Genomic DNA, 14,297 nt, shown 5'->3' with positions numbered 1-14,297 from the left:
GACATTTTGCACTTGTGGCTATAATTGGTATTTTGAGGGGATTTAATAATGTAATCCCAAAGCCTAAACACAGCTTGTATTTAGACTAGTAACTAGGTACTAGCAGCTGCTTTTCTCACTGAATTTTGGGTGAGTTTTCTTTGTGTGACTCCTGTACTTCAGAGGTGATGTGCAAAGCTCTTGTGGCCTCAGAAGTAGTTAGATCATTTTTCCCCAGTTTCCTATCTAATTTTAACATAGTGAGTTCTTGTGGAAACACCTGTTTACCATCTTGTTGAATTGTAAATGTTCCCTTACAGCTTTGGAATAAATTCATTTTGTAATTTTGTTTGGCTCATTGTTTCACAGTTACTCTGCAGTATTGTGGCACCTTAGTAAAAGAAGTTCTGTGGTACCTTTTTGTTGTAGTTCAGTTACTCCTTAAGTTGCTGTAGATGCAGAAAGTTGTTTACCACTAAGGAATCATAATTAGACTGCATTAACTGTTTCAAGTTTTAAGTAATTCAACTTTCAAATGTGGAATTTTGAGGGGGAATTTAAATATTTGGCAAAAGCTGCATATTTACATCTTATTTGGAAATTCGGTGAAAAGGAGTCAGTCATTGTCTTACTCAAGCTCCTCGATGTTCACAGTGTGATACAGTTTTTTAGTAACTTATGAGAGGAAAGCTAATGTCCACAAACAATTTGATGGATGAAGGAGTGGGTGTTAACATCTCTGAAATGGGTCCCAATGTCTCTGCTAACTTTGGGCAGCAGGTTTGTTGGAGCCCAGGCAGCTTGGCTCCTGAAACAGACAAGGGTGTGCACAAACCTGAGGTTCTGAACTTCGGTGTAGAATGGTAGGTTGAAGGGAGGAATATGTGGAAGGCGGTTCAGGAAGGCTGTACCTTCCTGGTACCTCAGCCAGTGGGGAAAGCAAGAGGGCAACATGCAGCCAGCTTGGGATAAACCCCTAGAGAGAAACCCCCATGGCTGCATGCCTCAGTGGACTCTCCTTTTCCTGGAATAAAGTTGCAGGACTCCTGTTTCCTTTTTGGACATAACCTCGGGTGTTTGTGGATTTTCCTGACATTTTTAATAAGCAAGAGCCACTTGGAAGGGCAGCCTAGGGGTTTTTGTGGAATCTAATGCGCCTGATTTGAAAACTCTGGCAGCAGTAAGGAACTATCATACTTGTGCTGTATTTTCTCTAGGCTGATAGAAACCAAATCTGTGGAGCCACTGACACCATTTTGTAAACTTGTTCTTGTTTCTACTTAATGAGTTTGAGTTGCAAACAAATATTAGTGTTTAATAGGCGCTGGGAAGTTTGATGTTCCCAAGAAGCTGGACTGCAGAAAGATTGAACAGATCTTTGAACGTGGCAGCTTTTAGATTTCTCTCGGTACTGGGGAAACAGGCTCCCGCTGCTGGGTTGGTATTTACTGTCAACTAGAACAGGAAAAGGAAAGTTCAGGTTTTGCTGTGTGACTGGAAGGCATTAGAAGGGATGTGCCCTTCAGAGCTCTCTTCACCCAGCTCCCGGGAAGGCTGGCATTAATTGTGTGTGCATGGCTGCAGGTACGCCTTGGTTTGAGCTGGCCACAAAGTCGTTCCCTCGAGCCGTCGTGGCAAATATTCCAGTGCCCCGGACAAAAACCACCTTTTTAACTCGAAATTCTGCGTGTCGCCACAAGGCGCTTGTTGGCATTTAACGCCGGCCTTGTGCTCGGGGTAGCAGCTCGGCCGTTACCGGCGGCTGCCAGGGCTGCGAGAAGGCGCCGTTGGCCGGGCCCGGTTCCCGCGCGGGGCAGTCGGTGCGCGGTGCTCTAACGGTGCTGCAGGGTCCCGCTCCCGCTGCTGGCCGCCCCTCAGCCCGGGGCTGCTCCAGGACTCAGAGCGCTCCAGCCTGGGGCTCCCAGCGCCGCCTCAGGCACCGACCCGGGCCCGCCCCCGCCCCCGCCCCCGCCCCCGCCCCCGCCCCGCTCCGCCCCTCCGGCGCTGCCGCACCGGGCCGAGCGCGCGGCACCGCCCGCTCCCAAAATGGCGGCGGCGGCCGTTCCGCTTCCGGGGGGTGCGAGCAGGCCGGGATTGGGGAAGATGGCGGCGGCTGGAGCGTCCGGGCGGGGCGGGCTGGGGCGAGTATGGGTCTTCTCCGGCTGGGCGCTGGGCCTGTGCTCGCTGCTGGCTTCGGGGACGCGGCCTGCCGCTGCCACCACCCACTGGGTGGTCACCGAGGACGGGAAGATCCAGCAGCAGGTGAGCGGCCCGAGGGACGTGGGGCGCTGCCCACCCGGCTGCGGAGGCACGGAGAGCCCCTGTCCGCGCCGTCGCTCACCCATGGCCCTGGTCTGCCCCGAGCTGCGCGGCGCGGGGCACGGGACGCTCGGCCCGGGGCGAAGCTCTGCCTGTTCCCGCAGCCGCTGCAGCAGCCGAGCGCCGGTGCCCGTCGCTCCCGCGGCCCCGGCACAGGGGTCTCCCGCAGCGAGCTGGCGTCGCTCGTGAAACGTGGCTTGAATCCGCCGGAGCCCCGGGGCGAGGCATCGGGGAGGGGCGGTTGGTGCGTTGGAGTGAGCCGAGGATGGATTTCGGCTGGAGCTCTGGAGCAGCGGCGTTTCCTGCCTGGGGCCGCTCCCGGGAGCCTCGGGCACGAGGCCGGGTCCCGCCGTGGTGGCGAAAGCAGCGGGAGCGCGGCCCCGGCTCGCAGCCGGGACCCAGCGGGGCCGGCCCCGGGCAGCCCGGGCTCCTCGCCGCGGGGAGAGGATGTCAGTGAGTTTGCGAATTTTCACATCCAGCCGCACCCGACCCGGCCGCTTTTCCTTCCTGCTGGAAGTAGGAAAGAGAAACGGCGGCGTGTGTGCTCGGTGCCGGAGCAAACGCACGCCTTGTGAGTTCAGTCAAAATGTCTTATTCTAGTGGGCTGTGCCGCATGTTCACTAAGCTGCTTGAAAGAGTCGATCTGTATCTCATATTTAGGCTTTTTCTTAGCCTTCCTCTTTGTTGTTGAGGGAGCAGTACTAGAAATTTACTTTGTGTCAGATCTGTCCGTTTTCCTCTGGAGTGAAAGAGTTGATCGCTGTAGCAAGCAGTGTGGCCTTCCCCCTGAACAGTAGAGTGGAGACATGAATGTCCATTATCAATTTCCATTTGTGAGGATTTTTAATCGGATTTTCCTGTTAAAATGCATTGAGGTCCTCAGACAGGTGGAGCAGACTTTTATCTGCATGAAACTCCTCCTGTCTTTATGGTTCTCGGGCACTTTGGCTGTCTGGGTGGATCCAGGCACTCTAACACCCTCGTTAATAATAAATTAATTAATGACACCACTTCCAGCGCTCTGTCATCTCTTTTTGCCACTTAACATAGTGGGGAGGTGGTTCAAGTATATGATAATGGTCTGGAAGCATCTGTGTGTGTATATTGAGTGTATATTATAAAATTTGGGTCAGGTGTTGATTTTGATTATTGCAAGAAAAGCAGCTGTGACTTGGAAAAAATCCAATTAGATAAAAAGGCTTGAAAATCTTATTAGCTAAATTCATTACTTACTTTAAAGAATGGTTTTTCATTATGTGTTTTAACTGATGGTACAGGTAGAAGCTTCCACTATACCATTGTGGTGCATTAGTCTTTTCTGTTACAGTTCCAAAGGCTATGTAAGCAGGGGCATTCGCATGTTCCCTCTGTCAATTTCTCAACGCCTGTAGGTGAGGTGAAAAAACAGTATCTGTGGAATAGCTTCTCTTACTTGCATGGTCAAAATTAATTCACCCGTTTCCAGCAAGGAAATTCCAATTATAAGTGTGTTTTTACTCGGACTATGAGAAGCTAGATTCTTCAGTACCTGGAATGTAGTGCTGCAAATTGTCCCGTGAGTTTTTTGTAATTAGATTCATTTTGGCATCTGTTACTGTTATGTCCCTGGCTCTTGTGAAAACTGTATTTAGATTTGTGGTTATTGCTGTTGCAAACTCTGCATGGCCTCTGAATTTCCTTTTTTCCACTTACTCGTGTTTTGGGGAATCACTGGATAAGTTTTTTAGTGAACTTCAATGTTGTTTTAAGTGCCAAAATGTAGCAGTAGTTCAGTAGTTAGCAGCAAAAGTGACGGTCTCCACCTGTCCAGCAGCAGGCAGGAATTGTTGTTGTCCCACTCTTCACTGCACGGGTGCAGTCGCACCCAGAGTGCTGCTTGCACTTTTGGGTGCCTCTGGATAAGGACATTGCACTCTTAGTCTGTGAGCCCTCCCAGAGGAGAGCAGGCAGGAGGATGGAAGTTCTCGAGGGTAAAACTTACAAGAAGCAGCTGAGGTCACTCAGCTCATTCAGCCTAGCTCTGAGGAGACCTCATCCAAGCCTACAACTTGCTCAAGCAAGGCAGCGGAGGGGCGGGTGCTGATCTCCTCTCTCTGGTGACTGGTGAGAGGACACGAGGAAATGCAATGAAGCTGTGCCAGGGCAGGTTCAGACTGGACATTAGGAAAAGGTTCTTCACAGACAGGGTGGTCAGTGACTGGAGCAGGCTCTCCAGGGAAGTGGTCACAGCACCAATTGTGCCCAAGTTCAAGCAGCATCTCAGCAGCACTTGGAGGATTCATAAAGGATTTATCAATTAATTGGTAGAACCACAATATTTCAAAATATTTAAGCTCTCTTCCTAATACCAACCACTTATTAACAGGACAAAGGCCTCCAAATTCACTGCAGAGCATTCCTTTGCTTTAATTTTTCAGAGTATTTTTCATTAAGTTGTTATGTATCATGAGAACTCAGGGGTCCATTCCACCTGAGATACTCTGATTCCTTGGCACTGCAAACCTCTGCACGTTACCTGCTCCAGGGGGTGTTGCTGGTGGTCAGCCGTTGTTGGACCTTGCCCTGCCCATTGCAGGGCTTCCAGCACAGCAGTCCCCAGCTGGAGGTGGCTGCTGGTGGCAAAGAGTGGTGATATTAATCAGCATTTATATGATTTAATTTTGGAAATACTAGCATTCCTAAAGTCTGAAACGCATCTTCAAAGATTACCAGCTTTTTAGAGAGGCACAGGCTTGATCTTCATTTGGGCTACTTCAGTTTATCTGAATGAAGCCTATATATAATTAAGGGGTCGGCAGAACTTAATTGACAGTAAGACCCAGACATTCCCACTGCTAAATGAGCCACTATCAGTGGAAATGCAGATGAGCACCAGTGACAAGTGACTTCCTTGTAGCTTTGAGTTTGCTGCTGTGAGCTTTGTTTTCCTTCATAGAAAAAGTGCAGAACCTGTGGTTGAGGCGCTGACAACAGGAGTCACAGATCCTGACCTAAATACAAAAGATAGTTGCTTTAATGTGTTTGAGGGAAGAAAGATGAGATTATTATAAATTATTGACCTAAAATCTCTTTTAGCTGTTTCTCCTTACGGTGCAGCAAGGGTGCAAGCATTTAATACGGGATTGTATTCAAGCATTCAAGTGAGATTGACTTTTCTGTGACCCAATACCACCAGGTGTACCCTGGCTCAGCCTTGATTTCCTAGTGGTACAAAAACCTGGCAGCAGTGGCAAAATTAACACAGACCAAACAATTTTCCATATATCATTAAGATTTCATCTAGTAAACAAGAGTACTTGCTAAGTAGGCACTGTTCAAGTTTCTAGTGAGCATTTCTAAATGACAAAACAAATTACTAGCAGTGCATATAATATTTCAGAGTCTCAGCCATCAAGACAAAAGCCATCAAGCTCTATCTGTTGCTATAGTAGCTGGTTTTCAGATCAAAGACATCATTCTCTGGATCAGTTCATGTTCTTTTTTAGTCTGAGTCTACCTTCAAATGTGTGCTCTTGCAAGGCCAGAGACTGACTAATCTTCCCTCTTTAATGAGATCGTATCTGCTCAGTGCACATGTTTATAAGCCATTTCACAACTCACAGTATAAAGTTCAGGCTAATATATAACTGATTTTTCACAGTGCTTGTCTGCCACTAGGGAAGCTAGTCACTCTACAGAAATGCTAGTGTGCTTCCAGGGAAGAGAGAAACTCAAGGTAAACAGAGGGCAGACAATTGTCAGATGAAATGCAATGCAGAACAGTCATTCATGGCTTTAATGGTGGGCACCAGCTGCTACCATGGCTCAGAGACCTGACATAAGAGAGCAAGGGGGGTCTTTCTAGAGATACCTTGATGGAGGTGATTAAAACTGAGCAAGCTAGGAGGGACTCAAAGGGCTGCCTTTTTGTGGACTGCTGTAAACTCTGAAGAAGTTAGGTCAGAATAATTAAACAAAGTACAGAAACTTCCCAGGCACGTGATCTAAAGCAGGATTGGAAAAGTGTTGTCAGGAGCAGAGAGCCCCTGGCAAGAAATCTGAGTTGGCAAAAAGTTGTTTTAGTTTTAATGTCTTGTCACGTGTTTTGAAGTTCATGAGAGATGATCTGGAGAGGAGAGTCAAAGAGCAATGCTGGTTAACTTATTTGGAACTAAGACAACCTGCTGCTCAATGAATGTGACATCTGAATTTCCTGCAGTGCTGTAGTGTGCTTCACTCTGGCTTAGTCCAGTAGAGAGGAGAGACAGTACCTGCCACTTGTTCATTTGGTTGCAGATTTGAGTGCAAGTACACCTCAAGCTGATTCATGGATGGCTTTAGAGTTATTTAATGCTTTACTCTGTCTGGTATCTGAGTGTACATGTATGCTAACAGGTTGGGATGATAGCAGTGGTCCATGTGCTCAAGAATACAGGAGAAGCTGCCACCCAAACCCAAGGAAAGCTGAGATTCTAGTGCAGCCAAATAAAATGCTATTTGCTGCTTACAAAAGCATTCTCTGTGACGCATTAAGTAGTCACTCAGTCCTATCTGGAAAATGACAGGTGAATGTTTGCTTTGCTCTTACTCTAAAGGTTAGTTTGCTTGGTTGTATGAAATCCTGCCTGACTGAATTTCTGATTGTTCCAAGTCTGTTGTATGCTAAACAACAAAAAACATAAACAAAAAACAAGGAAACAAAAACCCACACACACAAAAAATTGTTCATTTTTACTGAAGTGTGCAAGGTGGAGCTATGCCTTCCCCAAAACAGTTGTCAGTCCCTCCTTATGAGGGTGTGCAAAGACACCTGGGCTGGTTGGTTTGAATGGTCTGTAGTTTATTAGATGTTTCCCTATCCCTAGCATGAGCTGAAGCAGAATAGTTCTGAGGTAAGGTTTTCTTTAAGGCATAGGTAAGGTTTTCTTTAAGAAAAGGAGAACTTGTTCTGGTTTAGAACGTCTCTCTTGATCACCAGAGGGTCATAGGACTTCATGTGCTATGAAAAAGAGTAGTTTAAAAAATATATATCTTTACGTTTTCTGCCTTTACATAAGTGTAGGAGCAGTTTTTTAGCCTGAATGTTTTGTGAATGGCTGAGTTGCTTAATGTCCTTGTCCCAGGTAGGCATTTAGAACTGCACTTCACCAGCCCTGCCTGCTCCCAGGGGAGCACAGGCTATGTCTGTCTGTGTCACTGTGAGCATCACAACTAGATCCAGATTTATAAAAATAGCCCTTGTGGTAGCCTGTATGTGCATCAGAAATGCAAACGTTTCATTCAGTGGAGCCATGGTAGAGAAGTGGCTTCCGCTGCTCCCAACCCAGCAGTGAGAGATTTGCATGTGAGGTGGACGAGCTGAGAGGCAGATCCCAAGGGCTGCTGAGCTGCAGCTGCCACAGTCCAGCAGGTGATCTTATGGCAGCTTTTGGCTGCTGACAGAAAAGCTTTAGTGCAGAGGTGTCTGGGTTAGCTGAGCATGGTAATGCACTCCAAGGCAGTTCAGGCTGTAAGTCAGAGTGCTGCAGCAGTGGCTTGACTGTGTGTAGGCAGGTCCTGCTCCTTCCTCAGCTCCTGGTTTTCATACAGCCTTTGTCCTCTGGACACTCTGTGTTCCCAGGTCCCGTTTCTCTTAGGATTCTCACACTGTATTTCCTGTTTCTGTCACCTTTAAAATAAGGGTTGGACAATCTGAAAAGATTATATGAGTCACCTGTTTCAAACTGGCTGTTCTGTGGTGAGAGTTGTGCTTGTTGCCTGGAATGCCTTCCCTTTATTGTGAACTTCGCAGCTGAAGGGTGGCCTTGGAATTGGCGCAGGCACAAGTTTGCATGAAGACCCCACCATAGCCCAAAAGAGCAGAGTCAGCAAGAACTGATATCCACTGTTATTGCTTGTACCTGCTTTAAAAATACACTGCTGGATAAAGTAATTTCCCTCAAAGTTTAACAGAAAAAATGAATGGGTTTTCTGTTATTCATTTGCTGAAGAAGTTACTACTCAGGGTTAATCTTTTTTAGATCTCTTGTAGCTCTAATAATTAATCTTCCTGTCTGTACTTTCAATATTAGAACACTTGAAAGTTTTAGGATTTGGCAGTGAGCAGACATCAAGAACCATTCTGCTTTTATGAAAAAAAGTACTTGCTCATTACAGATGTAATCTGAATGATCTCTCCATCTCTTGTTTTGATTCAGCTGAGCATATGGCTACTGAAAAATAAAAGCCTTACCTAAAATATACAGGTTAGAAATTTGTACCCTTAAATATGACTAGTGACACATTGGACACATGGTGTTCCTAGTAAAGTCTTGTTTCCCTTTGATGTATTTAGATCTATTACCTAGGATATTCATAGCTTGTGTGATGTCAGTTGAGCAGAGCTATTCAGTAATACTGCAACTTTGTTAGGTTTTATTTCTGAAGTGCTACAAGTGTTTAAAATTTGTGTTTTCCCTGTAGCACAGCTAGTATTAATAATATCAAAATATCTAGTGCTGTTTGTTAACAGGTTCTGCAGCAGTAAGCTTTTAAGTGGCTCAATACTTATAAAAACTCATTTCAACATCATTTTTCTGTGTGAATTTTTCAGTGACAATCTTGGAACAAGTACCTTCTGACACTGCCTACTCATCATTTGGATGAGTCAATTGATTTTCCAGTTTTGTAGATTGTCTTGCACTGAAACCTGTACAGATTTTTTGTGGCTTCCTCAGAAATGCCATGTAGCATCATGTTGGAGTGTAAAGTATCTCGAGACAGCAAGAATATACCAAAAGACAAGCACTAGTTTTCAGATCCTTTGCTCCCCCTTAAGACTGCAAGAAGTTCCAGCCCGTTGGAGGAGGAATTGCCTTTATTTTGTACAGAGACAAAACATCCACTGCCTATAAAACAAATATGGGGAGCCTGTATTTCTGTATGCCATCATTTGATACAGTGTGTTTTCAGCTTCTTTCTCCAATAATCTGCCTTCTGCATGTAGTATAATGCTTTTAGGATGTGCAGAAGCACTAACAGCAGTTCTGATTTTGATGTGCCTGTGCCTCAGTTAACAATGGCGTTTCCACAGTACTTTGAAAAAAAGCCTTAGTTAAAAATAGTTGACTGAGGCCTTCATCGACCCTCATTTTAAAATAATTACTTCCTAGTGCAATGTAACTGGATTGCTGGGAAAAATATGCTGGAAGGTTTGGCAAAACTTGCAAGTCTAATTGCTGAGAGACTTTGATATATGGAGGTAACATAGCAGACTCTAAAACTTCAGGGTTTGATTCAACTCAATGTCTTTTTCATTACACAAATTCTGTGTGTTTCTTGCTGAATCAGGTTCTTGGTGTACTTTGTGACAGTGAATAAATTTGAACTGTGCTTTATAAAGAAACTTTCACCTTTGGGCAAAGTTGAACAGAAAACACTTATTCTAAAGGTGTTTTACTGGCAGGCTTTCTGCAGTGTAACTACAGTAGCTGTCAAAGGTTCAAAGAAAGCTTTTCAGCACAACTTTTTTTTCCCTGTTTACTGTGTTGGAATTGAAGTTAAATTCTTGCATTTCAAGCACTTCATCTTGCATGTCACAGTTTCAGCACTTTAGAGGAAGAGTAAATGAATGTGGTGCTTTGCTGTCAGCCCCACACTTGGAGTTAAAAATGAGTAAGTTGGACAAAGCATCTGTTCTGGTGCAGGAGTCTCCACTCTCCACACCACGAGGCTGTTTGCTCTGCAGGTTGACGTCGGTTCTGTTTCATCCCAGAGGAGCCTTATGGAGAATTGGTTACATTTTGAAAAACATGATCCAAGTCACAATATCTGTGAATTTTTCACTCCTCCGGCTCCCAAATCAGGTGACAAGGCACAGCAGTGTTTGTAAGAGCACAAGCATGACATGAGTCTGAGTGAAACCAGTATCCTCTGAAATCTACCTGAAGTCTTGTTGTGGGAAGGAAGGGCATAATCCAGTCTCTAGGGATCCATCAAATATCTGTTATTTGGAGTGTTGTATTTCTGACTGAGTGAAGCTCTAAGGGCTTTTCCAAGTCTTTGGGCTATGTTGCCTGCTCTTTGAATTTTAATAAGCAGCAGTTCACAAGAAAGTTCTGATTATTTTGTAGTTTTATTCAGGGTGTAATTTTCCTGGTTTGGGGATGTGGCTGCACAGGAAAGCAGGAAGATGCCAGGTGGAACTTGAGCACAAGCAGCATGAGGGAAGTGTGAGCATCCCTGTAACAAGCCCTGCAGGGCTTCAAGTGTGTCTTCCTGATTTCAGCACATCCTGCTTCCCACTTACCTTTATCACTGCTGCTACTCATATCTGTGCTGTGCAAGTTATGCAGTTGCAAACCTTTGTTTGCAACTTACTGTATTCTTCATGAGGTGTCACTACTCTCCTCAATGGCAAGCACAGTATTGGTTCTCTTCACAGCTCAGTATGTCAGCTTTGTCTTTTTCCTGCTGTACAAATGGCTGGCACTGTGAAGAAAATGTGTTTGATGTAGGGATGGGTGTTATAAAAAGCTGGATAATGAACTGTAAGTCTTCACAGTGTTGCTGACTGGATCTGAGATTAATAAGTTTCAGTTCAAAAGCCATCTGTCTGTCACTGCAGAGAAGGGGGTAATGAAGAGCTTACCAGGTGCCCACCAAAGCTGCTTTATCACTCCTCTCCTCACCTGCACAGGGGAGAGAAAATAAAAGAGAAAGCTCAAGAGTTTGGATAAGGACAGGGAGAGATCACTCACCAGTTACCACCACAGTCAGCACAGACTCAGCTTGAGGAAATAAGTTAATTTATTGCAAATCAGACCAGAGCGGGGTAATGAGAAATACAAGCAAACCTTAAAAATACCTTCCCCCATCCCATCTTTTTTTTTCTGAACTTAATTCCTGATTCCCTACCTCCTCCCTCTTGGGTGGTACAGGGGGATGAAGAAGAGGCATTGTGGTCAGTTCATAACAGAGTGGTTTTACCACAGATTTTTCCAAGAAGAATTCTTCCTCCAAGGAAGAACTCTTTCCTGTACTCCAGTGTCATGTCCCTTCCACAGGAGAAAGTCCTGCATGAACGCTTCCAGTGTGCTTCCTTCTCACAGGCGGTCACAAACTGTTGCAGCTCAGGGTCTCTCCCACAAGATCCCATCTTTCAGGAACGGGCTGCTCCAGTGTGGGTCCCATTGAGGGTCACAGGTCCTGCCAAAAATCCTGCCCTAGGATGGGCTTCCCACAGGCTCTCAACCTCCTTTGGGTATCCACCTGCTGTGTGAGGTCCCCCCTAGGCTGCGCGTGGATCTCTGCCCCCTGAAGGGCTGCAGGACACAGCCTGACTCATCGTGGTCTTCCCAACCGGCTGCTGGGAATCTCTGCTCCAGCACCTGGAGCTCCTTCTCCACTCCTTCTCCACTCACCTTGGTATCTACAGAGCTGTTTCTCTTGCATATTCTTGCTTTTTTCTGGCCACAGTAACTTCTTTTCCCTTCTTAAATGTGTTATCACAGCAGCACTGCCAGAGTCACTGATGGGCTCGGCCTTGGCCAGCAGCGAATCTGTCTCTGAGCTTGCTGAAGGCTTCCCTGTCAGACTAGGGAGAAGCTTCTGGCAGCTTCTCACAGAAGGCACCCCTTGTCATGCAATCCCAATGCAGCTACTAAAATTCTGTGTTAGGAACTTTGTGTTTGCACACTGGTAAGGTTAACTTTCTACTAGGCTGAAGGATTCTGCTCTTATTAAAAAGTACTTATTTGCTGGTGACCAACTGAGTCAGATGTGGAAGGGAAAATCTGAAGACTAAAGAGAAATATCTTTAACTGGGATGATTTCCTGGTGGATCACCATAACTTTATGAATTAATTCAGTGATATTGCTGTTTGGTTGTTGAAACTTTGGTTTCTGCTGCCAAGTAATAGTTGATGAGAGTGTGGTACTTATTGCATTGCTTTCCTGTCAACCCACACACATTGGGTTGGTAACATACTGCTCTAAATTCTCCAATATTTATTTCAGACTTCTCATGAGACTGTCTTGCCAAAAGTTAAAAACAGAAGGCGACCCTGAATATGATTTCTGTTTCTGAATTCTGTTTCTGTTTCTGAAATAAGCCAAGATCCTTCATCTTTCAGAAAAAGATTTCTGATTGGTGACGCCTGCATAACTTTCTCCAAAAATGCCCAGATGCTGTTTGTCACTGAAAGTAGAGCTGATAGTTGACTTTTCCCTCAGTGACTGTGTAGAATCATGCAAGCAGCCTTTAGATGTCAGATGAGCAGTGCTATTTTGGAATGGGCAATGAAGGGCTTTAAACATAGTGAAAATTATTTTCTTTGCAAATTAATTTCTCATTCATTTGCACATACCGTGGTAGTTTCTTTAGCAAGTGAGGCATAAACCAGTGCCACATTCAGTGCATAACTCTGTCTTTGTGTGCAACCAGTTCAGAGTGAGGTGGGGCCCATGGGAGGAAATATGACCATGAATAAAATGCTGTAGACTTTAATACTTCAACTAACAAAATTATTAGATTTTTTTGAAATGGTATTTTCTGTGCTTCTCTGCATCATGGTGGATACTTGGTCATCCTTTATTTGCAACAGTTGAATACAGAATCTCCAAATTCACAGTGTAAAAATGGATTAGTGTCAGTAGCACCCATTATTTTCTATTTGTCTGGTGATATAAGAGAATTAATCTGCTAAGGAAGAAACTGAGTTTTTTTATAACTGTTTGGACTGTATAGGTAGCCACCCATCAAAGTGGCTCCATACTAAAAGAAGCCCTGCAACTTTTGCTTTGGAAAGGAATGCTTAGCCAAATTCAGCCAAAACCACCCTTAAGGTTTTAGTAAAAGGAACAAGTGTTTATATCTCAGAGGACAAGGTCCTTCCTCAGTCAAGAATCTTATAACAAATGTAGATTTCACAGTCAGTAGTCCAGAGAAAGTAGATTTGAGCTTCTTCTCTGACTCACCAAGGGAGTACAGCCTAAGGTATAACCTGTTGACAGGACACGTTAAGATGACCAGAAAATATGCTGGAGATGCAGTTCTCTGCAGTAAGAGAGTGTAACAGAAATTTGTCCAAGCTGCTTGGAAAGGTGACAGAAAAGGAAGAACTGTGGTTTAGGAGGCAAACTTTTCCATTAAATTGTAATGTCAGGTTTGCACATTTGTTATGGAGGTGGACAGCCCATTTAGAGGTATCTGTGCTAACAAACAGGTAAGTGCTCACATCTTCATGCAGCAGCTGGTTCTGTGTCCTGAAAACTTGAATGGAGCCTGAGCAGATCCAGGAAAAACATCTTGATGTAGACCATCTAAGAGTCATGTTAAAAGTGTGAGATGTTGCTGTCCTTGTCACCGTGTCTCTTCATTTTTTCATCACATACTCCTATTTCCTTGTTTCTGTTCTCATGCTCATTGAATCCTTCATGAACTAATTTGGTTTACTAGTTCAGACAAAACAACCAGGAGGGAGTTGCATTCTGTTCAGCTCCTGAGTTTGGGTTAGCTTCCAGGAGATCCTGGTGGTTACCACAGCTGGTGTGCAGCCATGTGCACTGCTCTGACGCTGACACAGGGCAGGAAACGGGGCTGCAAGCTGGACGGGAGCCTTTGCATCAGCTCAGCTGCTGCTACACCGCCTTCTCTGCTGTAGGGACTTTCCCCACCCAGAGGCAGCAGAGTTTGGCCTGAGGACAAGGCTGGGGTGTTTCAGCCGTGGGTGAAGTGCTGCAGTTAACTGAGCCCAGCCGGGGCCGGTGTGGAACTGCTCCATCTGGGACTTGCCTCTAATGTCCCTCTTCATGGAGCTGGGAACTCCTGTGCATAGCTATGGAAGCTGGAGCATGGTTTCTGTAACAGAGTCTTCAGTCTTCCCCTGCTTCCCTCTTGATTTTGTTCCTTTACTTATTAATCCTGAAGACAGTAGATCCTAATGGTGGGCCAGTGTGTTAAATTAGTTGCAGAGAGGAGTTGAAGCTGAACTCCTTTGTGCCTTTTTGGTGGGGAATTTTCAAGGTGCAAAACAAAATAA

The 14,297-nt window shown here is 45.3% G+C and overlaps 1 protein-coding gene across 1 annotated transcript in view; it reads left to right on the top strand.

The window, feature by feature from the left end:
• Positions 1–2,025: 2,025 nt before the first annotated feature.
• TTC17 (tetratricopeptide repeat domain 17) overlaps positions 2,026–14,297 on the top strand; it is a 54,774-nt gene continuing 42,502 nt past the window's right edge. Inside the window, exon 1 of the mRNA XM_064714768.1 lies at positions 2,026–2,241. Coding sequence (XP_064570838.1) covers positions 2,026–2,241 — 216 coding nt within the window. The remainder of the gene's footprint in view (positions 2,242–14,297) is intronic.

Source organism: Zonotrichia leucophrys, chromosome 5 (genome assembly GCF_028769735.1).
Source record: "Zonotrichia leucophrys gambelii isolate GWCS_2022_RI chromosome 5, RI_Zleu_2.0, whole genome shotgun sequence".
NCBI lineage: Eukaryota > Metazoa > Chordata > Aves > Passeriformes > Passerellidae > Zonotrichia > Zonotrichia leucophrys.
This window is presented reverse-complemented; position numbering and strand designations above follow the sequence as displayed.